This window comes from Phoca vitulina, unplaced genomic scaffold (assembly GCF_004348235.1).
Source record: "Phoca vitulina isolate PV1807 unplaced genomic scaffold, GSC_HSeal_1.0 scaffold20, whole genome shotgun sequence".
Classification (NCBI taxonomy): Eukaryota; Metazoa; Chordata; class Mammalia; order Carnivora; family Phocidae; genus Phoca; species Phoca vitulina.
Window position 1 is genome coordinate 39,897,167 of NW_022589723.1, and position 26,153 is coordinate 39,923,319.

General features: G+C 46.0%; 1 protein-coding gene across 2 annotated transcripts in view; it reads right to left on the minus strand.

Annotated features, from left to right (window-relative positions):
* SNUPN (snurportin 1) overlaps window positions 1-18,329 on the minus strand; it is a 29,093-nt gene extending 10,764 nt beyond the window's left edge. For both annotated transcript variants that reach the window (XR_004301021.1, XM_032417384.1), the window contains exons 1-8: window positions 18,152-18,329; window positions 16,681-16,734; window positions 14,956-15,118; window positions 11,418-11,565; window positions 5,433-5,537; window positions 4,363-4,459; window positions 2,630-2,727; window positions 224-301 (exon numbers count right to left, since the gene is read on the minus strand). Coding sequence is in view for 1 of the 2 variants with exons in the window: in XM_032417384.1 (XP_032273275.1) it covers window positions 224-301; window positions 2,630-2,727; window positions 4,363-4,459; window positions 5,433-5,537; window positions 11,418-11,565; window positions 14,956-15,113 (684 nt within the window). In the remaining variant the exon portion in view is untranslated. The remainder of the gene's footprint in view (window positions 1-223; window positions 302-2,629; window positions 2,728-4,362; window positions 4,460-5,432; window positions 5,538-11,417; window positions 11,566-14,955; window positions 15,119-16,680; window positions 16,735-18,151) is intronic.
* Window positions 18,330-26,153: the final 7,824 nt, after the last annotated feature.

Here is a 26,153-nt window from a genome sequence, read left to right on the forward strand (position 1 = left end):
AGAGATGAAGAAACTAAGGCCAAATGAGGTTATTAACTTTAGCTAGTAATTGTTAAAGCCAAAACTAGTTCAGATCTGGATGACTGTTAAGTCCACATCCTTCTCATTGTGCCACGCTGCCTCAACAACAAGATAATTTCATTCATAATGATTATATTTAGATAATAGAACAATCCAAACCAATCCACCTAAAGAATCCTACAGTCCTAACACCAGGCCTTACAGGATTGAGCTTGGTTTTCTCTCCCAGTCCTTGTTCTTCTGGTAACTTTGAATGCATCCAGTAGAATCGGAAATCAGTCTGCCACAGAAAAGGGAAACAGAAAGATGAAATGCTGCTCATTTCAAACAATAATATGAACAAAAACACCCCATTCTAAATAGCCACCTAATTTATAGAGACCTAAGCTCCTCTATCATTACCCTCATTGTCCCTTCAAACACTGCCATAAGGTCAGGAAAATGTTTATAAAATCTTTGAAGATTTTTTCTTAAAACCCAATTAAGACTTTTTTAAATTTTTTTAAAAGATTTATTTATTTATTTATTTGAGAGAGAGAGAGAGTACATGAGAGGGGGGAGGGTCAGAGGGAGAAGCAGACTCCCCGCCGAGCAGGGAGCCCGATGCGGGACGCGATCCAGGGACTCCAGGACCATGACCTCAGCCGAAGGCAGTTGCTCAACCAACTGAGCCACCCAGGCGCGCCCCCCAATTAAGATTTTTAATAGCAGTCCAGTCAACATATATTGTTGGTACTTACCATTAAAATAAAACAACCTTTGTTTTATTTTAATTCTGAGGATAAGAAACTACTATATAGTTGTAACTTCTCATAAACTACTTTATTCCCTGAATTACGGATATGCACACTTCTGTAGCTATTAAGTGCCTTTTGTTTCTTGTACATTATTTTGCTTTTAAAAATAAAAAAAATGTCAGGGGCGCCTGGGTGGCTCAGTCGTTAAACGTCTGCCTTTGGCTCAGGTCATGATCCCAGGGCCTTGGGTTCGAGCCTCGCATCGGGCTCCCTGCTTGGCAGGAAGCCTGCTTCTCCCTCTCCCACTCCCCCTGCTTGTGTTCCCTCTCTCACGGTGTCTCTCTCTGTCAAATAAATAAATAAAATCTTTAAAAAATAAATAAAAATAAAGTCTATTCTATATATTATAGAAACACAGGTAATTTTATTTATTTATTTTTAAAGATTTTATTTATTTATTTGAGAGAGAGAGAGAGAGAGCGTGTGTGCATAAGCAGGGGGAGGGGCAGAGGGAGAAGCAGACTCCTCGCTGAACAGGGAGCCCGACGTGAGGCTCCATCCCAGGACTCCAGGATCATGACCTGAGCCGAAGGCAGACGCTTAACCCACTGAACCACCCAGGCACCCGAAATACAGGTAATTTTAGTATCCAAATTTACAAGTTGTGAATACATGTTATAAAACATCCTTCAGCAGAATTAAAGAAAAATATGTCCTAGATTGAATTTATGAGATCTGAGTTTTAGGTGTGGCTCTGCACTGGAGCAAGGTACTTACCACCTGTGGCTCTCAGCTTCCATACCTATATGATGAGGAAGGACAACAGTACTCACCTTATAGAGTTGTTGTAAGGGCTTCAATGAGATAGTGCTCGGAAAGTGCTTGGCAATGCAAGTCTTAGCTATATTGTTAGAACGAGGCGTGTATTCGAATTCTGCAGCACCACCACCTAACATAATGCTTTGGAAAATCATGCTTCGGCTAATGGCTACAGAAAGCAGCAGCCTATAGTGACAACCAGTGAGTCTCACACTTGGGCCTACATGAGGATCGCCTGGAGGCTTGTTAAAACATGAGTTGACCCCAGAGTTTCTGATTCAGTAGGTCTGGAAATTTGCATTTCTAACCACATTGAGAACTGTGATAAACTAATTGAAAGGGAGGACAAAAAATCACCACTAGAAAACTGAGACAATGATGGGGGAGTGTGGGGAACACAAGTGGAGTCTGAGGGGCTGACCCAGCCTCACTCCAATGACTGCCACTGTCACTCATAGGAATCACCAATCTCAGAAAAACCTTGGGGGAAGGTGAAACTTGAGGGGAGAATATTGGGGCATCTCCTCACTTGGAAAATCTCCTTCCAGAGCTGGCCCCTCAGAGATTCGCGCCATTGTGTCATACGAAGGAGGCCCTGCTGTTTTCAGGGTCAGGATGTGGTTGGTGAGGCAGCAGAGCTGGCTGGAGACTCTCGGTGGTGACTTAACTCCACCTTCTCTTCCTTGTGCTGCCTGTACAAGGTGGCATCCTTGTTGCCCACAATCTCCCCTGCCAGCAATCCTCCCCAACTCTGGAGAGGCAGGGGGGTGGCGGCAGCTTCTACAAAGTCCCAGCCTACCCCTCTGCTCTGTTTCACTCTTTCCTCCCCTCAAGAATTGCTGTACTTCCCTTAGTTCCTCCTACTTCTTTTTTTTTAAATGAAGCTAATTTAAACACACTCAAAGATGCAAGGAACATTAGATAATGTTCTTGATATACCACATCCTGTGCACACCAAGAAGCTGGTCACGTACCAAACCGACATGCTGAGCCACATTCCCGGGAGGAGAGGAGAAAACAGGAGAAGACATGAGGAGAGCATTAATCCTTACCTGGCAGTCATAAAAAGGGTGTCCCCGCCAGCACATCACATCCAGAACATAGTACGTCTGGTTCACCTCGCTGTAAATGCAGTCCAGAATGGTGTAGTCTGGGGATACAGAGGAGAAAGTCAGTACAGGGTACCCCTTCCAATCAGAGTTCATTAGGGAGAAAGTTCTTCATGGCCCTTTCTTGCTCCTGGTGCGCTTAAGGGTGACGTGAGTAGGACAGCATGAGAGAGATCAAGGTAACCCTTAAGCCAGGTGGGAATTCTAAACTTTTAGATAAACTGGGACATTTACTCACCTTAGAAAAGCTCCAGTCCAAAAGCAAGTAATCCATTTTAATTTACATGCACTTTTTTTTTTTTTTAAGATTTTATTTATTTATTTGACAGAGAGAGACACAGCAAGAGAGGGAACGCAAGCAGGGGGAGTGGGAGAGGGAGAAGCAGGCTTCCCGCAGAGTGGGGAGCCCGACACAGGGCTTGATCCCAGAACCCTGGGATCATGACCTGAGCCGAAGGCAGATGCCTAACGACTGAGCCACCCAGGCGCCCCTTACATGCACTTTTGAGTTCCTATCATAGGTGGTGTGCTCTGTGTGGAATATTAACCATAAGTAGTCCCTGCCTTTAAGGAAGTGACAATCCAGTTAAGGAGATAAGATGATCATAGAGAAAAGAACCAAGAGCTGAACTGTACAACACAAACTAAGAGCAACAGGAATTCCAGAAGAGGGAGATTGGCATAGCAGGGAATGCTTCACAGAAGAGATGGTACGTGAACATAGTCTTCTGGGATCAGAGGATTAAAACAACAGAGCAGAGGGGAGGTGGAACGGCATTTCAGGCCAGAATACTGATGTGGCGTGAGCAAAGACCTACAGGTAGAACGAACTGGGCACATGTAGGCAACAAGCAGGCAAGCGAGCTGAATAGAGCTAGGAGTGGGTATAAGGAGTAGGGGAAAGACATGAGGATGGGTGAGCCAAAGTTCACGTGTGAAGTGCTCTAAAAGCGAACAGAAAAGTCTAGGCTCAGTACCAAGCACACAAGGAACCACCAAGGGAGCCTGAGCAGGCAGGGAAGAGAACAGGGTTCAGGCCCAGCTTTGCCACTTCAATGAATGGCTGTTGGCAAGTGATTTAACCTCTGTGATCTTAGTCTCCTCAGCTGAGCCTAGGTTGGAAGGAGAGGCTAAGGTTAGAACAATGATAAAGGAGAAAAGGGAATTTGGCAGGAAGCCCCAGCAACAGCTCACTGTACTTTACACTCGGCATTCTGAGGAACCTACCCCCCCAAAACTGCACATGTCACCTTGTAATGGATGTCCACGGGGAAGGTGTGTCGACTTTAATTCAGGGATTTGTTGCCCAGCAGGCCTCACAGGGCTGCATCTATTCTGCAACTGAGGAGGCCTGACCTTGAAGAAGATGGCCTGAATCCAGTGGACAGGACTTGCTTGACCTTGAAGGAGATGGCCCGAATCCAGATGTACAGTTTCAAAGGTATGCTTTCAAAGTGAGTCTTTAAAGCAAGTAACCAAGGACCTTCCACTGTCTTTTACTAATTACAAAACTTAATAAATAGGGGCACCTGGCAGGCTCAGTTGGTAGAGCATGTGACTCTTGATCTTGGGATGGTGTGTTTGAACCCCTGTTGGGTGTAAAGATTACGTAAAAATATATGTATATTTCTAAACAAACAAACAAACTTAATAAATAGACAATTTTATGTAGGTACCTTTTGCTGTTGTTGAGTTTTGCCTGTTGCCTCCTGGCAGAAGGGAAGAAAACCTGTTGACACAGTAACCACTCTTGGTGTAGGCACTGGTAGAACCCTGTGTGGAAAGTTACCATTCCCATTAGGCATCAAGGTCTCCTTAACCTCTTGCTTCCACAATCTGCAGAGGTGTCATCAGCCCAAAGATGGCTCTCAACAAATCCCTCCTGAAGGAAAGTATTTCAACCCCCACGCCAGGCAAGCTGCTGCAGCAGATATGGAACGCAAAGTGTGGGCAACCATCCCAGGCACCCTCCCTCCTCGGGAGCTTTGTACTATCACTTTGCTATCACTCAATAAATCTTGCTTTGTTGCCCACTACTCTGTCTGGTCTACCTCTTCATTTTTCGAAGTGATGTGACCAAGAACCATGGGCACCGATGGAGAAAAAAATCCTGAAACATTTATGGGGGCTCATCCGGGATCTCTACCATCGTTAAGGACAACTAACCAATAAAGGTCATCAAACTCCAAATGGTGGTTCAGATGGAGCCTCACATGGTTGTCAAACTAGACATCCACAGGGGACCTCTTGATAGATCAGGATGAGACGCCCCTGACCAGCAGAAGGTAGCTATGAACAGTCGTCATCCTTCTTCCCTAACAGCAGTTAGGATTACCTCTTCAGAGGGGGGAATGATGAAGGATAGTTGGAGGGCAGACAGGTAGGGACAAGGGGCCCCCACCCTAAGAGAAACCACCCTTGAAAGGATCTTACATCAGCCTGGAAGGAGCCCTCCACCCTTTCCCATGTGATAGGTAGATGACAAAAACCTGATTGGATGACAGGTGCAGGGAGGGTTCATCAGATGAAAACAGCCCGCTAACAAGCCCATAAAACCCCCCAGACTTAGAAACTCCCTGGTGGCAACCCCCTCGGGGCCCCTTCCTCCTTGGGAGCTTTTACTATCATTTTGCTATCACTCAATAAACCTCGCTTTGCTGCCCACCAAAAAAAAAGGAACACGAAGTGCAAAGAATTCCTCCTGCTATAGCCAGCATGCTGGGATAGGGAGGAGGAAGCGACTCACCCTGGAGGCCACAATCAGGGCTCTTTTTCCAACAGGGCACACGACCACAATCCATTCCTGCCCCAAATCTGAAGGGACGTCAATTAACCACTCAGACAGCATCAACTGGGAACACAAAAAAAATGGCATTAAAAATCAACAGGGGTGGGGGGTGCCCAGCTTGATCAGTTGGTAGAGCGTGCAACTCTTGATCTCTCAGGGTTGTGAATTCAAGCCCCACTTGGGTGGAGAGATTACTTAGAAAAATGAAATATTAAAAAAAGACCAAAAGGGGTGTGCTGCTGCAATGTTTGCAGTGACAAAGAATTCACATCCTATATATATATATATATATATATAATGAAAATACATATAAGGCTGATGGTAGACCTCTGCCCCACTTGCTCTTAGTCGACTTGTCTCAGCTGACGGCATGGAGGCCGCTCACTGTGAGCTTCAACTTCTCTCCTCATCTTCATTTCCTACATCCATAGTACATTCTTACTACCTCGCCTCCTGTATCTGGGTGACGGGACCTCCTTCCTCCTCTTACTTTGTCCATTCACTTGCTGTTCTCATAACTATTACGTTCCAGGGGCTATACCTCAGAGATGAATAAGGTCCCTGACCTTGAGATGCTCTTAATCTAGATCACCATTTCCCAAACTGGTGACCCCAAATACTGTACAAAGGATGTTAGGAAATCTGCCTCAAGAAAGGGGGGATGAAGAATGAAATCTTGTGGGGTGCCTGGGTGGCTCAGTTGGTTAAGCGACTGGCTTCGGCTCAGGTCATGATCCTGGAGTCCCAGGATCGAGTCCCGCATGGGGCTTCCTGCTCAGCAAGGAGTCTGCTTCTCCCTCTGCCCCTCTCTCATGCTCTCTCTCTCTCATTCTCTCTCTCTCTCTCTCAAATAAATAAAATCTTAAAAAAAAGAATGAAATCTTGCCATTTGCAATGACGTGGATGGAACTAGAGTGTATTATGCTAAGTGAAATAAATCAGTTAGAGAAAGACAAATACCATATGATCTCACTCCTATGTGGAATTTAAGAAAGAAAACAGATGAACATATGGGAAGGGGGAAAATAAAAAAAGGAGAGAGGGAAATAAGCCATAAGTGACTCTTAATGATAGAGAACAAACTGAGGGGTGATGGAGGGAGGTGGGTGGGGGATGGGCTAGATGGCTGATGGGTATTAAGGAGGGCACTTGTGATGAGCACTGGGTGCTGTATGGAAGTGACGAATCACTGAATTCTACTCCAGAAACCAATATTGCACTGTATGGTAACTAACAAAATTTAAACTAAAAAAAAGGGGTGGGGGTTGGTGGTGGTGGTGGTGAAATGAATTTTGCAAAGAATAACTCTTCCACTCTTGGCTCACAATTCCTCGCATTACACAGAGACTGGCCTATCAACGAATAGCCCCCACGGAATCTTTCATCTCTCCTTCCCTTAGCCCACAAAATGCTCACGCCCTAATCTTCAAAAACAAAACAAAAATGAAAACCTTTTATCACTCTGCATTTCTGTTAAAGTATCCCACTTCGTCCTTCTTAAAACGACTTCCTATTTCTAGATGCTGCCCTCTGCCCACTCTGACACCTTCAGTCCAGAACTGCTACCCCGCAGCCCAGTCAGAGGCCGTCAGGGACCCGCTCCCTGCCACGTGTCTCTCTTCCCTCTCCTCCCCCTTATCCCCCTTGCTCCACTGCTCATGTCACCACCTCCTCATCCTCCTTGACACATGTTCCCTGTGACCATGTGCCACCCGTGTGAGCCAGTGCTATTCTTTTTTTTCCTCCAAAAGCTCCTCCACACACTCCCCCAAAACATGTAGAGAATCTTCAGGAGGCTGTTTTAGGTTCCCCTTTTCTTTTCTCTCAGAGGCTGTCCGCTCAGGGCTAGGCCGCATCTACTTCTGCAGCTTCACCTGCCGCTTCTGAGAGGACACCCCCCAATTCTCCTTCTGTTTCTTTTCTGTCCTCTTTTTTTCTCTTAAGTAAGCTCTACACCCAACACAGGGCACAAACTCACAACCCCGAGATCAAGAGTCACATGCTCCACTGACTGAGCCAGCCAGGTGCCCCAATTCTCCTGCCTTTTCATCTCCAGACTGCTTTCCTTTTCTCCAGACCTATATTTCCAGCCATCCACGTGGTATCTCCTTCTCTGCTTGCTCTCTCTGTACCTTAAACTCAGGGTCCCCAAAACAGGATTCATGGTCTTTGGTTGCCCAAGTAGCTTCCATCCCAGAAACCCCCCTACTTCCCCTTCTGCACCCTGTAGCCCTGTTAATGGCAACACCGTTCTCTGTTACCAAATCTTAAACCAAGCATAATCAACACATCCTTAAAGAAATTTTAGTGTTACAACACCAAAAGCACAAGTGACAACACAAAGGATAGATAAATAAGACTACATCAAAATTTAAAACTTTAGTGCTGCCTGTAATACCATCAAGAAAGTAAAAAGACAACCCACAGAATGGGAGAAAATATTGCAAATTATGTATCTGGTAAGAGATTGTTGTGTTGTGTTTTTTTTAGATTTTATTTATTTATTTGACAGGGAGAGAGAGAGAGCACAAGCAGGGGGAGTGACAGGCAGAGGGAGAGGGAGAAGCAGGCTCCCCACTGAGCAGGGAGCCCAATGGGGGCTTGATCCGAGGCCCTTGGGATCATGACCTTAGCTGAAGGCAGATGCTTAACTGACTGAGCCACCCAGGTGCCCCCTGATAAGAGACTTGTATGTAGAATATATAAAGAACTCTTACCACTTAATAATAAAAGACAACCCAATTAAATGGGCATAGAGGGGTGTCTGAGTAGCTTAGTCAGTTAAGCATCCAACTCTTGATTTTGGCTCAGGTCATGATCAGGGTCGTGAGATTGAGCCCTTGTCAGGCTCTGTGCCGGGCGTGGAGCCTGCTTGAGATTCTCTCTCTCCCTCTTCCTCTGCCCCTCATCTTTCTCTCTTTCTTTCTCTCTCTCTGTCTCTCTCTCTCCCCCCTTCCAAAAGAAAAAAATGGGCATAGACATTTCTCCAAAGAAGATATACAAATGGTTAATAAGCACATAAAAAGATGCTCGATATCATCAGTCCTTAAGGAAATGCAAATCAAAACCATGAGACACCACTTCATACCCTCTAGGATGGCTATACTCAAAAGGATGGACAATAAAAAGCATTGGCAAAGATGTGGAGACACTGGAGCCCTCATACACTGCTGGTGGGAATGTAAAATGCTCTAGTCACTTTGGAAAACAGTCTGGTAGTCCCTCAAAACGTCAAACATAGAATGATCATAGGCCCTAGTAATTCCATTCCCAGGTATATACCAAAGAGAAATAAAAACATATCCACACAAAAACTTGTTCATGACTATCCACAGCAGCATTATTATTCACAACAGCCAGAAAGTGGGAGCAACTCAAATGCCACCACCTGATGGGTAGACCAGCCAAATGCGGGGTATCCGGACAACAGAACATTGTCTGGGAATAAAAAGAAATGAAGTTCTAATGCACACTCCAACACAGATGAACTTAAAAAACCTTATGCTGAGTGAAAGAAACCAGACACAAAGAGCACATGTCATATGATTCCACTTACAGCACATGTCCCGAAGAGGCAAATCCAGAGAGACAGAAAGTAGATTCCTGACTGTTAAGGGCTGGGGGAAAGAAAGAATGGGAGTTGACTGCTGATGGGTATGAGGGTCCTTTTGGAGGTGATGAAAATATTCTGGAATTAGAGAGTGGTAATGGCTGCACAGCCCTGTGACTATACTAAAAAACACTGAATTGTACCCTGTAAATGTGTGAATTGTATGGTATGTGAATTTATCTCAACACGGCTGTTTAAAAAAAATAGTAGTTAATATTTGTGGGGCATCTATTACGGGCTCCGTGCTAGGTATTTAGGGTACACTATCTGCTTCAATCCTTCTAACAATCCTGTGAAATAGTACTGTAACTATCCCCATTCTATAGATAAGAAACCAGAGACTTAGAGCCGTGAAATAACCTGCTCAAGGTCAACAAAGAGCCTGACTTTGATGTCAGGTCAACATGACTTCAGAGCTTAAACACTTAACCACTTCTCACACTGCCTCTTCTATCCGGTCCACTGTTAAATTCTGTCCATTCATCCTGGCGACACTTCTCACACTCATGACCTCATTTCCTTTGCACCCTCACTGTCCTCAGCACCGGCAGCAGAGTGTTTTAGCAAAGCCAAGCTCCCTACTCCAGCTTCTCTCTTCCAGGTCCTTCTATACACAGACGTGCATGCCATACAAAGTCCCAACTCTGTCCCTGGCTCAAAAATTCTCGATGGTTCACCACAATCTAGAACACAGTCTACACTCCCGCAGATGTTTCTGCCGTATTCCTCCTTCCAGCCCTATGTTGCTCCAACCTCACTGGCCTGCACACTGCTCTCAACACACATAGGGCTCTTGTTCAGCCTCTTCCTGCTGCCTGGAAGGCCCTGGAATGCTCTGCACCTCTGCCTGTCAATGTCCTACCTCCTCTTGGGGCACCTGGGTGGCTCAGTGGGTTAAGTGACTGCCTTTGGCTCAGGTTATGATTCCGGGGTCCTGGGGTGAGCCCTGCCCCAGTCAGGCTTCCTTGCTCAGCGGGGAGTCTGCTTCTCCCTCTGCCCCTCCCCCTGCTCAAGCACATACTCTCTCCCTCTCGCAAATAAATAAATAAAATCTTTAAAAAAGAAACAAGCTGCCTCCTCTTTCATTAACCTTTTCCTGATTTCACAATCCTACTTCCTTCCTCGCTATTAGCTAATCTCACTTTCTTACAGCAAAAACTATCATCTCCAACTATTCCAGGAGTACAAGGGCCATTTCTGACCCTTGTCCATCTTCCCACACATAGCCTAGCTTACTACAGAGCAGGGTCTTCAAGAATGCTTGCTGAACAGAACTGAACTACACTTTGTCATAGAAGATGTTATCTGTGCTGTACTGGGGGCACAGAAAGAAGATGGGAGTGTGTATACCCAGAAACCATTTTTTTTTTTTAAGATTTTATTTATTTATTTGGCAGAGAAAGAGAGAACAAGCAGGGGGAGTGGAAGGCAGAGGGAGAGGGAGAAGCAGGCTCCCTGCTGAGCAGAGAGCCTGATGCAGGGCTTGATCCCAGGACTCTGGGATCATGACGTGAGCTGAAGGCAGACGCTTAACCGACTGAGCCACCCAGGCACCCCCAGAAACCATATCCTAAGGTGGGACAGGATTCTGAGGTGACAAGACACTTGGGTTATAGAGAGAATATAATAGCCAGGTAGAGCCCTGGCCCCACTTGAACCCATACCCTGCCTCTGGAATACCCGGGCTGCCTGAAGCACTGGCAGTCTTCATGCCTGCTTCCCCTATAGCTCCACAAACCACACTGGTTTCTTCCTGCAACCAATAGGCCACTTAGTCAAGTTTGTTATAGTCATCTATTGTTTCATAGCCTCAACCGCATGTAGGCCAATGGGCTGGCCTGGAGTGGCTGGCCAGGCGCCCCATATTCAAGGGCAGCTGTCCTCCCCACCTTCCACCATCTGAATGTGAAGATCCAAGGCTGACATGTTAGTCTACTGCTCAGGAAAGACTACCAACCTAGGAGGTAGGGTGGGGGCAGTGCTAGCCTGGGCAGGCCCAATCTAGAGTTGCCCTACAATGACCACTAAGAAATGACAAGTGCAGGGACTCTCTTAGTGTAGCAATAGCTCAGGGGCTTTCTGTAGAAGGCTGGTGACCTTTGGTTATAGTATGGGGAAAAGATTCTCAAACCCAGCACCCACAGCCTCCCTCAGTGACCCCGCCTTCAGTACATGACACCGTAAGCCATTTCTTCTCTAAGTCCATACACTTTATGCATGTAAAGCAGCTTCTCTGAAGTCCCCCATTCCTTCCTCCTGTCTCCTTCTCTCTTTACGGCAACACTTACTTCAGTGGGGCTGGACCTGGGCCTCACCTTCCCTGGACTACTCACTTGATTAGCATAGCGTTTTGGTAACTTCTTGCCAGTGTCAACGTCCATCTCTTCATCATCTTTCTTATCTTCCTCTTCCTCACTCTCCATTCCTGTCCAGTCATCTTCAGCCAGTCTTCTGGCATGATTCACGTAATCCAGCCGCTTGCTGGAAAAAAGAAGGCACAAGGACAGGCCTTTATGTCTCCTAGGAAGACCCCCACAATGTGACAAGTTTACTTTAACTCAGATACTTCCAGTTCAGGAGTACCCTAGGGATTCTAGTGGAAGAGATGGTAGAATTTCCTATGTAAGGCTAACATAGTGATGGCCCCCTCACTGGTCCTAGGTAGGAAGCCTCCTCTGAACACACTCAGCCTTCCTCAGTTTCCTAAAAACAGGCAGATTAACATATTGAAAGGAATCTTCAAGGTTCACTAGCTGGAAAGGCTGACCCCGCTCCTGCCACCCCATTCCAGATTCGCATCTCTACCCGCTCTTAGAGCTGACACTTTCCTGCCTGGCAGGCATCTCATCCAAAGGCCCCCAGTGATTGAAGAGAGGAATCACTGAGATGTGGTGAGGAGTTTAAAACAAGGACCACTTCTGGGACTTTCCAATTTATACAGCTTTCTTTATTTTTAAAAATATTTAATTAATTAATTTATTTGACAGAGAGAGAGAGAGCACAAGCAGGGGGAGCAGCAGATGGAGAGAGAAGCAGGCTCTCTGCTGAGCAGGGAACCTGATGCGGGGCTTGATCCCAGGACCCTGGGATCATGACCTGAGCAGAAGGCAGACACTTAACTGACTGAGCCACCCAGGCGCCCCTCTTTCTTTCTTTTTTTAAAGATGTATTTATTTATTTGAGAGAGAGAGAGAGAGAGCATGTGTGGACATGTGGGGTGGGAGGGGCAGAGGAAGAGAGAATCTCAAGTAGACCCCCCACTGAGCGTGGAGCCCAACCATTAGATCATGACCGGAGCCGAAATCAAGAGTGGGATGCTTAACTGCCTGAGTCACCCAGGTGCCCCTAATTTATAAAGCTTTCTGAGGAGCAGCCAGGCCTTCTTCCATTTCTTTTTTCTTTCTTTCTTTCTTTTTTTTAAGATTTTCTTTATTTGGGGCACCTGGGTGGCTCAGTCGGTTAAGCGTCTGCCCTCAGCTCAGGTCATGATCTCAGGGTCCTGGTATCGAGCCCCAAGTTGGGCTCTCTCCTCAGCAGGGAGTCTGCTTCTCCCTCTCCCTCTGTGCTCTCCCTCTCTCTCAAATAAATAAATAAAATCTTTGAAAAAAAATGTTATTTATTTGAGAGAGAGAGAGAAAGCTGGAACAAGTGGGGGAGGGGCCCCCACGCGCCCCTCAATTTAATATATCTTTTTACTTATTTCCCTTTATTTTTACCCTCCTTAAAAAAAAAAAAACAAAACTACATATTCTAGAAAGCTTGGGCAATTGATTAAAAAAGAATAAGAACTGGGGTGCTTGGGTGGCTCAGTTTGTTGAGCGTCTGACTCTTGGTTTTGGCTCAGGTTGTGGTCTCGAGGTCGTTGGATTGAATGCTCAATGTGGAGTCTGGTTTGGATTCTCTCTCTCCCTCTCCCTCCCACTCCATCCTCCCCAAGCTCATGCTCTCTCTCATAAATAAGTAAAATCTTAAAAAAAAAAAAAAAAAAGAAAGAATAAGAACTGTTTGGAATCTGATTGTTCCAAAGTGATTTGTAGATACCATGTAACCTCCTGCACTTGGTTTCCTCAATGCTAAGGCAAGATCCACCACTGAGGCAATGAGACCAGCTCAGTGGTTTCCTCTCAAACACACACACGAGCTCATGCACATTCCCATGACGGTGCACACCACAGAGAGCACATGCGAGCACAGTGGTCTTTTATTTCAAGAATGAGGAAGAGCTGGTGTACTTGTACATGTGCACAGGGTGCATATCCATGGTTCTTTCCCATGTACTGTTTGTATTCACAAGAGAAGAAACTACCCAGATGCCCATCAGTAGGGGATTGGTTAGATTACATTATGAAATACCCATTCAATAGAATACCTGGCACCATAATAAAGGAATGAGATGGTACTGATATAGAATCTCTCCAAAATCTGCTGTTAAATAAAATGTGCATAACAGTGTTTGTACACTAATTGTTTAAAAAAATGGTATACATACGTACAACCACACACTTGCTCATATCTGCACAGAATATCTTTGGAAAGATACAAAAGAAACTAATAATATGGGAGAGGAACTGAACGGCCAGAGGACAGAATTGAGAGGGAGACTTTATTTCCTTTAAAAAAAATTTTTTTTTTTTTTAGTATAGCTGACACACAATGTTACATTAGTTTCAGGTGTACATACACTGATGCAACTTCTCTGTTACCCTGTGCTCATCATAAGTGTAGCTACTACAACACTATTAAATATCACTGACTGTATTCCCCACACTGTGCCTTTTATTCCCGTGACTCATTCATTCCGTAACTGGAGGCCTGCATCTCCCACTCCCCTTCGCCCATTTTGCCCATTCTCCTACCCCTGCCCCTCTGGCAACCACCAATTTGTTCTCTGTATTTATGGTCCAATTCTACTTTTTGTTTGTTTATTTATTTGTTTTATTATTCAGAGTCCACATATGAGTGAAATCATGGTATTTCTTTTTCAGTCTGACTTATTTCACTTAGCATTATACTGGGATGGAGACTTTTCACCATATATTCTTACAAATTTTGAATTTTGAATGTGAATACATACAATTAATGTGTTACCTATTCCAAAATAACTTTTAAACAACAGAGGTGGGGGTGTGGAGTGGGGGAGGTGATCTGAGAATGTAATCTGCAAGCAACCCAGAGGCCACAGGGAACCATTTCTGCTAAACACATCCAATGATGGAGCACTGGGCAGAATGCAGACCGTAGAGAAACTGTGTAGCTGTTAATAGTTCCTTCGAATCCTCAATTCCTATGACCAAGAAGAGGCCCATGTTGTACTCAGGATAAATGGACAGGCCCTGCCTTCAGAGCAGCCCAGCCTCAAACACTCCTATCCTGCCCTCTCCCCCTGCTTGCTCATCTTGGCATTGAGAATTCAGTGTATGGAAGACATTTCCTCAGATTCCCTGTGGAATTATTTGTATTGAGCTCTCAAGGGCTCCACAGAAACATTTGGGCTGAAGGCAGACAGGAAGACCACACCAATGCCAGGATTCAGAGTGCAGAAGCCACACAGGGAATGTGGGGAGTGGAAGCCTGGGCGTGGCTTTCACAAGTCCCTAAATCGCAAAGCTCAGTACTGCTGCCAGGAAAAAAAGAAAAATTTAACCAAATAACAGCTTTTGCTTTCAAACTTCAGTCTCTCCCTACGTTTCCATCTTTTCCTAAGCTTTCGGTGTAAAGGATGTCTACCTCTGCCAGGATTTACCCCTCCCAATCTCATGGGCAAGATGTACCTATAAAGGGTCTACTTTGAAGAGACAGACCTAGAGCCTCCTGATTGGTTCACAGCTCCCAGCCTGAAGAAAGAGGCCAAAGAGTTAAAGCATCCCTTACGATTTCTGCAGTTCCAATAACCGGCGGCGCCGCTCACTCTGCTCCAAGGAACTGTGCTTGGACTTGTACTGGGACAGGCGGGGGTGTGGGGCAGCTGTGCTGTTCAGATCTTGAGACACAGAAAAGCTACTAGCCAGGGCTTGACTCAGCTCTTCCATCTTCCCTACAAAGGAAAACATAAGAAAACAGTTCATTGATTTCATATCACCTCCTGTGTACAGGCAGTTATGATGGAACATGATGGCTACATTCCTAACAAAAACTCACTTAATCCAAAATCACAACTGTTTCTATGGGGAAAAAGGAAGTTAAAGGTAAATGAGTTATGTATGAGCAACAGCATTATTTCCTGCAGATATTTTAATAATGATCATCTTAAGAGCTCTCAGTGAACAGATATAAATGTACACATCGTACACTAAGCAAGTTCACCCTGTGACTGAATCTAGCTTTTGCTCTGTCATTCATTACCAGCAGCCCTGTCACTAATTCCTTCTTTCCATCATTAACATCTAGTGATGTGATCAAGCGCCTGATTTTTTCCTGAATAGTTCTAAATAGCCATTACTCAATAATATTACTTATTTTTAATGCATACATTTTATTTTATTTATTTAATTGTTTTTAAAGATTTTATTTATTTATTTGTTAGAGAGGAAGAGAGAGAGAGCGAGCACAAGCAGAAGGAGAGGCAAGCAGAGGGAGAAGCAGGCTCCCCACCAACCAAGGAGCCCGTTGCGGGACTCGATCCCAGGACCCTGGGATCATGACCTGAGCCAAAGGCAGACACCTAACTGACTGAGCCACCCAGGCATCCCTTCTTTTCTTTTTTTTTTTTTTTTAAGATTTTATTTATTTATTTGTTAGAGAAGGAGAGAGAGAGAGTACAAGCTGAGGGAGGGGCAGGCAGAGGGAGAAACAGGCTCCTTATTTTATTTTTTAAAAGATTTTATGTATGAGTGCCTGGGTGGCTCAGTCATTGGGTGTCTGCCTTCAGCTCGGGTCATGATCTCGGGGTCCTGGGATCGAGCCCCGCATCGGGCTCCCTGCTCCACGGGGGGCCTGCTTCTCCCTCTCCCACTCCCCCTGCTTGTGTTCCCTCTCTCGCTGTGTCTCTCTCTGTCAAATAAATAAATAAAATCTTTAAAAAATAAATAAAAGATTTTATGTATTTGACACAGAGAGAGAGAGAACACAAGTATGGGGAGTGGCAGGCAGAGATAGAGGGAGAGAGAGAAGCAGGCTTCCTGCTGAGCAGGGAACCTAATATGGGGCTCGATCCCAGGACCCTGGGATCATGACCTGAGCTGAAGGCAGACGCTCAACTGAGCCACCCAGGTGACTGTATTTTATTTTTTAAAGCTCTGTACCTAATGTGGGGCTTGAACTCACAACCCTGAGATCAAGAGTCACATGCTCCACCAACTGAGCCAGCCAGGCGACCCTCTAATATAACTTTCTGATGCAAATTTTATCCAATTGTTGTTTGACTAAGAAAAGCCAACTTACAGTAAGAAAATTTAGCTGGTCCTGGGGCCCCAGAGCAAAACAAGGGGAGCCCAAAACCCAAACCTGGCAGTTGCTTTCTCAATTTATAGTTTGTTTTATTTGTTTGGGGTGGACAAAAGGAAGGTTACAGGGCTATCCATGCAGGACTCACTTGGAAAAGAGCTAGAATGTAGAAGGCTGCCTACCAGTTAACACCAAGGAGTGTGAAAGACTGACCTGTGGTACATTTGGGAGATGGAGTAGATTGGAGACAGAGTATCCAGGTGTGCCCTAAAGAATGAGAATGGAGAGAAAAAGGTGAATTCACACTTCACTCAGCCTCCTGTGAATGAAGGTACGAAGTGGCATAGGAGCTTAGCTAAGGGTTAAAGGTGTGCCTCAGAGTGTAAGAAACAGGAACATATGGGAGAAATCCAACTGGCAAAGCCAGGCTGGCCTAACCCTTCAGGTCTAGAATAAACCAGAAGGCACCACCAAGGCTTAAACTCCACCCCAGGCCTGGTCCCCCTGCTTTGAGCACCAAAACCAACAGGTTCATTGCAGAGCCTCCACAGTTAAAAACAATTCTATGGGCCTCTCCTTGGCAATGAGTTACTTTCCACTGCACGTTTGAAGTCAGATTTTTTCCCTAATTTGCAGCATTTTTTTTTTAATTTGAAAGGAATTTTTAAAAAATTGTGGTTAAAACCCATGACATAAAATTTACCATCTTAACCATTTTAAGTTACAGTTCAGTAGTTGCTGTGCAACCAATTTCCAGAACTCTTTTCATCTTGCAAAACTGAACCTCTATACCCATTAAAATGAGAGGAACTTTTTTTTCTTTTAAAGATTTTATTTATTTATTTGACAGAGAGATAGCGAGAGCAGGAACATAAGCAGGGGGAGTGGGAGAGGGAGAAGCAGGCTTTCCACCGAGCAGGGAGCCCAAGGCGGGGCTCGATCCCAGGACCCTGGGATCATGACCTGAGCCGAAGGCAGACGCTTAAAGACTGAGCCACCCAGGCGCCCCAAAAGGAACTTTTTTTTTAAACTTAAGATTGACATATTATCGGTATGGATTTGAGGCGAATCTTAACATATTTGTAACGCAACCAGGGTGGCCATTTGTGATTGAGGCTGGGTGATGAGTACTTGGGATCCATAATGGTATGCTATTTCCCGTGTTTTACTGACTTTTGTATACGTCTAAACACTTCCATAATACACTCTTTTAAAAAATTAATTATGTCTTCGGCTTACCAAAGTAATGCCCCAAAATAAAATACACTTATTAGGTCGTATCACGCTTTATCTCGGTGTGGCCTCCGTTCTGCCAAGAATCACAAAATCAATAAACACGCCTTGGATACTGGGGCGGCCCTCTGTACCTTTACGGCTGTTCTTGGCTGGCTCCTGAGCTTTCAATCAATTCCTCGGATGGTCCTGCTTCCAACGGTTCGGACCTTATCCTGGGTGGTCTCGTCCAGACCCACGCGCGTCCCCTGCCGCCTCTGCCACCGCCTCCTCCCCCTCCCACCCCTCAGTCCGGGATCGAGGCCTCCCCTGCGGCTTCCGCCGGGCTTCAGCCTCCTGGCCTCTACCTGCTCCACTCGGTCTTCCTCCCCGCCACAGCGCCGCATTACCTTTCTCTAGGGACGAGGTCCCGTAGGCCACTCATGATTTGCCCCTCCCCCACAAAAACTACCTGAGGGGTCCTGGCCCGATAGTCCGGATCCGAAAAGCCGGCTGGATCAGAGCTAGCCGGCCAGAGGGAGTCACAGCCGGGCGCCGAGGAGCAATTCGGGAGCCAGCAGGGCCCAGGCTCGAACCCAGGACTCACAGGCGGAGATGACAGTTCCAGGAGCCGCGGCCTCCGCTGCCGGGGGCCGACCAATCAGTGGCCCAGGGAGAGCCGGGCCCGCCCCCTGGGCCGCAGCCGCGCCGCCGGGCCCACCCGCCACGCGCCCGGAGTTTCCGGTTCCGCCCACCGTCGTGAATGCCGGTAGCGCAGTCGCTGTCCGGTAGTTCGCGGGCCGTTATTTCCGCCTTCAATGGCTGGCGTTTTATCTGTCGGCCGGAGCAGGGGTCCTGGCTCTTGTGATGCACTGTCCGGAACCATTCCTGCAAGGTGACTTGGCCGCACCGAGGCTTCACTCCTGAGCACAAGCTCCTCGGGGCTTCTTTTGCCAGTGGGAGGAACCCCGATCTCGGGGCCGAGCATTCAAAGCCCTCCGGGCCCCGGGTCCTGAAGCTTGCGCCAGATCCACCGGGCTTTAGGGGTACACCAGCCGTCCGCCCCCTCTCCTGTGCTTGTGCTTTTTGTACGGACAGTGCCAGTTACCTGAATGACATCCCCCTCTCCATCGACTCCTCGCACCCCTAAGTCTCAATTAGACATTCCCGCCGCATTCGCTCTGACTACACTGGCGACATACCTCGATTACAGGCCATTTGCTCCGTTTGGGAGTCTCTTTCTTACTCGGCTGTGGGCTTGGCAATGGCGGGGACCTGGCTTGATTCCTGCTTACGTAGGCAGCGTCCAGCACAAAACATGGCACTCAGTAGATCTTGGTAAAGCAATGACTGAATAACTGCAAGGGGTCGAGGGGAAGCAGCCGAGAGAGTTAGTTAGGAGAGCTAATCAAATTAGAGTGCAGCCTCTTCGACAGAGGGGACTGATGAGATGCAAACTAAAAATATGACAGCCATTTATTGAATGCCACTGCTTCACATGCATTATCTCCTTTAATCTTCAAATAACACAAGGAAGTAGACTGAAGCTCAGAGAGAGTAAGTACTTGGCCAAAGTCACACAGCTTTCAAGCCAAACATTTGAATTTGCTGAATGTTTGACTTAGAAGTTGGATATTAGTATACTACAGAAAATACACGAAGCTGGCACATTTTGAGTCCAAGGAATGCCAAGATGTATACTTGCTGCATATTTTAAATACCTAACACCATCCGTTTGGACTAAAAAGAACAGGAGATCTGACTGACACAGAGGGTAAAAGGTGTTTAGGGCCCTGGAAGGTCCAATTTTTTGGACCTCAGAATTTATGTAGCTGAGTTCTATCTTTCAATAGTTGGGTTGAGCAAAGCTGTGCACTAGGTTATTTATTTGGTGCATCCACAAATAATAGCTCATGTTTGCCTGGTTTATATGATGGACAAAGAAAAGCCCAGGGCCTGTCTTCACTAGGGAACTTTGACATCAGGATATTAAGTATTTTGTGTCCCAGAGCCACCATTCTCTACTCATGACCATGGAGGTCATACCAAGTGGTCAGAACTGCACAGAAAAGAACAGAGGCCCTACACATTAAAGCAAAATAGACTGAGATTGACAAAGAGGTCCCCCAAATTAATGCACTGAGGTCCAGGGAAAAAAGTTCATTCATATTCAGCTGAATAACTTCTCATATCAATGAACAAACTAAATGGCACTTGGCCCAGGGGCTCTTTGGAGCCCTGTGTTCCAAAAGAGCCTGCTCTGCCTGGAACAGTGAGAGGTCCCCCAACTATCACCAATGGCACCCCACCTTCACAATACTGGCCACAGACACATACACCTGTGTTTGAAGTCTTTAAATCAATTTGCTATTTAAAAAAACCTAAATACATTTATTTAAAAGAGGTACGCCATACCATTACCTTAAATCACTTCCCACTTGGGCGCCTGGGTGGCTCAGTTGGTTAAGCGACTGCCTTCGGCTCAGGTCATGATCCTGGAGTCCCTGGATCGAGTCCCGCATCGGGCTCCCTGCTCGGCGGGGAGTCTGCTTCTCTCTCTGACCCTAACCCCTCTCATGTGCTCTCTCTCATTCTCTCTCTCTCAAATAAATAAATAAAAAAAATCAAAAAAAAAAAAATCACTTCCCACTTTAACAAAGTATCTATAAAATATATACACAGTGAAAATAGTATAATGTTATAATCTAGCTAAATACCAGTATGTGCAGAAAACTGTGAAACTGAGGACTTTGTAAGAATCTGAGATTAGCAAGTGTTGGAGAAGTGATAAAGAGTAACACTAACAGAATTTTTCTCTTGTATAATCAGGAAAATTCAAAGAAAACAGAAGAGGGAAGTTCCCCTTTCTCCATGATTCAATGTTATTTAAGGTGGAATCTGTGCACCCCCTAAAATCATCTGGTAAGTGCCCACTGGTGGGAGAATCCCTGCCTAAAAAAGAGGACCTCAAGAGCAGGAAGGTTGCCAGGCATTTCCAAAAGAAGAGGCTCTCAGGAGGACCCCCGAGTGTCACTCTGTCATCGGTCAATTAACAGATATGTGTTTAATGTCTGCTGTTGGTTAGGTACTGAGCCAAGCACAGAAAATACCAAGATGACCAAGACTGACCTAGTCCCCACCCTCCAGGACCTTACAGCCCAGTTGTGCGGTAGAGAAAGCCAAGAGATAGGTGCTATAGGTGGGTGCAGACCAGTGTTAAGGAGCTCAGGTGGCTGGGTTGAGAGGGAGTGGGGTGGGGCTGCTGGGGCCAGTATTCAGGGAACTCTTCTCAGGAGGTGACATTTGCGTCAAGACCTGAATAATGGAAAGGAGCCATCCCTGAGGACAGGAAGATTGAATGCATTTCCAGAGAGGCTTTGTGTGAAGGGGTGGGCAGGAGGCGTAGGAGGAAGGGGAGGCAGTGGGGAGATGAGGTCACAGAGGCAGGTGGGATGCAGAAGCCTGTAGGCCGTAGCCAGGAGTTTGGATTTTATCTGCATTGCAGATGGAGGTTTTTAAAGTTATGAGATAACGAAATTTGAGCTTGAAAGAGCTCATCCTGGCTACTCAATGGAGAACTGAAGTCCCCGTGGTGATCAGGAGGCCAGTGAGCGGGGCTTGCACTCAAGTTGTGGTAGGCAGGGCTGCCTTTGGGATATATCCAGAAAAAAAACTGAGAGGGCTTACTGTTCTCAAAGCAGGGGAGGAGGTAGCAAGAATTATACAGTGTTCAAGTCTAGCCCCCTAGCCAAGACCTTCCCCTGAGGTTACTGGAACTGAAAGAGAATTGAAAAGGGAACAGCTTTCTCCCCATGTAATTTAATATGATTTAAGGCCTAGGCCCTGTACCATCTAAGCCATCTTGAGGACCAGTGCTTCTCACCACCCACTTGGTGACCATGTAAGAGGCTTTCTTCAGCCAGTTGTGGGAGGAGGGAGACTCTGACATGAGAGGGTGGCAAAGTCATGTATTAACAGGTGTTGTGTGAGCCAGGGTGCAGAAACTGCAGGCACAGGAGACCCTAAAGCTCAGAGGGGCCAAACCTTTTCTCCCCCACTCCCACAAGGTCCCTAGGGCCCAGCTCTGGGTGAGAGGAAGCATGTCAGAGTGGTTCAGGTCTTGTGTTCTGGAGCTGGATGGCTTGGGTCCAAATCCAGACTCACCTACCGGCTGGCTCTGTGGCCTCTGTGACTTATTTCACCTACATTTGCCTCAGTTTCCTCCCCCATGTGGCTAATAATAGCACCTACCTCCCAAGATGGTTATAGTTAAGTGACATAATCCAGGTAAGGTGATTAGGATAGTACCTGGCACAGAGTAAATCCTCAAAAATCTTGTTTTATTAGTACATAACTTCTTGTTATAAGATAACCTTTCCCTTACTGATTCACTTAATCATAAGTATGTCAATTTCTAATTAGGTAAGCCCAAGAGTCTCTTCCTTGTAGATAAAAGTGCTTGCCCAGGTCACGTACAGTCAGAAGGTGATGGGCCATGATTTTAATCCAGGCCTAGTGAGTCCAAAGTTCCTTATCTTTAGCCCATGAGACATTGCCTGCTCTGTATTTTAAGGGGGTCTCGTTTTGCTCCTGATTTTCAGCTGGTGAACTGAATGGGTGACTTGGTTCATCTCCACGTTGCCCTCTCACCTCCCAGGCTGGGAAGAGTCCCAGCCCTGGATGGTGTTGGGGTGGGGGTGGGGGAAGATATCCCCTAGAAACTTCCCCGGGGCCAGACAGTGGGGGCCCATTCTCAGATTTGTCCTGAAGCTAGCACAGCTTTCAACTTGAGTCAGGACTGGGGATTACTGGGCCAGACAGAGCCTCTAATTTCTTCTCTGCCTCTTTTTAAATGTTGACTGCACTCTTTCATATCCTCTCCTCCCAATCAAAAACTTTCAGAGCAGAAACTAGGGGCCACCTGGTTCCGCCTCCTTCTATTACAGACAGGAGAGGGAGTGAGGTCCAGCCCAGGAGGATATGCCCCAAGTCATGCTTTAAGTCATCAGCAGAGCCGGCCCCTGCTTCTCTTGCTTTCTGCCCATGCTTGCGGGCAGCCAGTCCAGCCTCTGCCCCCTCAGTTTTTGGGAGATGATCTCACATTGTCCCAGTGCTTGCTGTATGCCAAGCATTGGACTAGGCACAAGGCTCGTGCTTCTCAAAATGTGACCAACAGCACCATACGATCCAGCAAGTACACTACTGGGTATTTACCCCAAAGATACAAATGTAGGGATCCAGAGTGGTACGTGCACCCCGATGTTTATAGCAGCAATGTCCACAATAGCCAAATTGTGGAAAGAGCCAAGATGTCCATCGACAGATGAATGGATAAAGAAGATGTGGTATATATATACACAATGGAATATTATGCAGCCATCAAAAGGAATGAGATTTTTGCCATTTGCAACGACGTGGATGGAACTGGAGGGTGTTATGCTGAGCGAAATAAGTCAATCAGAAAAAGACATGTATCATATGACCTCACTGATATGAGGAATTCTTAATCTCAGGAAACAAACTGAGGGTTGCTGGAGTGGTGGGGGTTGGGAGGGCTGGGGTGGCTGGGTGATAGACATTGGGGAGGGTATGTGCTATGGTGAGTGCTGTGAATTGTGCAAGACTGTTGAATCACAGATCTGTACCTCTGAAACAAATAATACAATATATATGTTTAAAAAAAAAAAGATAGCAGGAGGGGAAGAATGAAGGGGGGAATCAGAGGGGGAGATGAACCATGAGAGACGATGGACTCTGAAAAACAAACTGAGGGTTCTAGAGGGGAGGGGGGTGGGGGGATGGGTTAGCCTGGTGATGGGTATTAAAGAGGGCACGTCCTGCATGGAGCACTGGGTGTTATACACAAACAATGAATCATGGAACACTACATCAAAAACTAATGGTGTAATGTATGGTGGTTAACATAACAATAAAAAATTTAAAAAAAAATGTGACCAGCAGCACCTCAGGCCCACTCCAGACTTGAGTCAGAAATCTGGAGGGGATGGGCTATCTTGCTATAATAATATTATTTTTTTAAGACTTATTTGAGAGAGAGAGAGTGTGTGTGTGTGCACATGTGTGCGTGCACACACGTGCGTGAGGTGGGGGAGGGCTAGAGGGAGAGAAAGGGAGAGAGAGAGGGGAATCTCAGACTCCCCATTGAGTGCAGAGCTCCACTCAGGGCTCCATCTCACGACCCTGAGATCATGACCTGAGCCAAAACCAAGAGTCTGACACTTAACCGACAGCGCCACCCAGACGCCCCTACAATTTTTAATAGTTGTGTTTCCTCATAAGGCTATCCAATAATTTAACCAGTCCACTTGGGACACATTTTCAATTTTTCCCTATTATTCTGTATTAAAAATACTGTGATGAAGATCCCCATAGTTAATTTTCTGCAAAGACCAATAATTATGCTAAACTCTTAAAAGTGACATTTCTATGTCAGAGGGTATATAAATGTTTTTTTTTTTAAGATTTTATCCATTTATTTGACAGAGAGACAGAGAGAGAGGGAACACAAGCAGGGAGAGTGGGAGAGGGAGAAGCAGGCTCCCCAGCGAGCAAGGAGCCCGATGCGGGGCTCGATCCCAGGACCCTGGGATCATGACCTGAGCCGAAGGCAGACGCTTAACGACTGAGCCACCCAGGCGCCCCAATGTATTTTTTTTTAAAAGATTTTATTTATTTATTTGAGAGAGAGAGAGAGAGAGCACGAGCAGGAGGGGCAGAGGGACAAGCAGACTCCCTGATGAGCAGAGAGCACGAAACAGGGCTCCATCTCAGGATGCTGGGATCATGACCTGACTGAGCCACCCAGGTGCCCCATATATAATGTATGTTTTTAGGGTTCTTTTATTTTTATTTTTATTTATTTGAGAGGGTGTGTGGGGAGAGCACAGAGGGAGAGTGAGAGGGAGAAGCAGACTCCTGCTGAGCAGAGAGCCCGATGCGGGGCTCAATCCCAGGACACCGAGATCATGACCTGAGTGGAAGGCAGACACTCAACTGACTGAGCCACCCAGGCGCCCCTAAGGTTCTTGATACACATTGTAAAATTGCTCTGAGAGGTCACACCAATTTTCTTTCTTGCCCGTGTATATACATTTTTTTCATATTAGGCTTTTTTGTTGTAACATGTCTAGCTCCCTGACTTTCTTTTGTGGCCTGAGGAGGGAGGGGAAGGAGGAGCTAAGCTTTAAGGTTTTAATACATGCCGGGAGCTCCTCTAAGCACTTTGTAGGAATTAAACCATTTAATCCTTTTCTTAATTTTTAATGTCAGTACTGTTATTACCCACCCCCATTTTTTTCACTTTTTAAAAATTGTGGGGGCACCAGGCCAGCTCAGTCAGTAGGGCGTGTGACTCTTGATCTCAAGAGTTGTGAGTTTGAGCCCCACGCTGGGTGTAGAGATTACTTAAATCACTAAATAAAACTTAAAAAAAAATTGTGGTAAAATATGTGTAACAGGGGCGCCTGGGTGGCTCAGTCGTTGGGCATCTGCCTTGGGGATCCCTGCTCTACGGGAGGCCTGCTTCTCCCTCTCCCACTCCCCCTGCTTGTGTTCCCTCTCTTGCTGTCTCTCTGTCAAATACATAAATAAAATCTTAAAAAAAAAATGTATAACATAAAATTTGCGATTTTAGCTGTTTAAAAAAATAATTTATTTTTAAGATTTTATCTATTTGAGAGACAGAGAGAGCACAAGCACAAGCAGGGGGAGCGGGAGAGGGAGAGGGAGAAGCAGACTCCCCCGTGGGCAGGGAGCCCAATGTGGGTCTTGATCCCAGGACTCTGGGATCATGACCTGAGCCAAAGGCAGCTGCCCAGCTGACTGAGCCACCCAGGCACCCCCATTTTAGCCATTTTTAAGTGCACAACTCAGTGGTGTTAATTACATTCACAACGTTGTACAACCATTACCATAATCTATTTCCAAAATTTTTTCTCGCCCCAAATGGAAATTCTGTACCTGTTGAGCAATAGTTCCCCATTCTTTTCCCCTACTCTGTATTACCACATATTTGTAATATAGAAAATGGAGGCACATAAGAGGCTAAGAAAAATGGTCAATATTACACAGCTAGTTAAGCCTAGAAGTCCTGATTCAGAGCACATAGTCTGGTTCTAGAACTTGCCTTCTGAATCTTGCATAGGTTTTGTTTTTGTTTTTTAAGTTTTTAAAAAAGTTTTTTTAAAGATTTTCAGAGTGCAGAGCGTTCATGCAAGAGACAGTGAGAGTGAGTGGGAGGGGAGGCAGAGGGAGAGAGAAGCAGACTCCCCACTAAGCAGGGAGCCAGATGTGGGGCTCAATCCCAGGATCATGACCTGAGCCAAAGGCAGACGCTTAACTGACTGAGCCACCGAGGCGCCCCAGTTTTTAAATAACTTTTGGTAAGTTATTTCTTTCATACCTTACTCCCAAAGAAAGAAAGACTTTTCTAAGGAATCTTGGATTTTACTCCC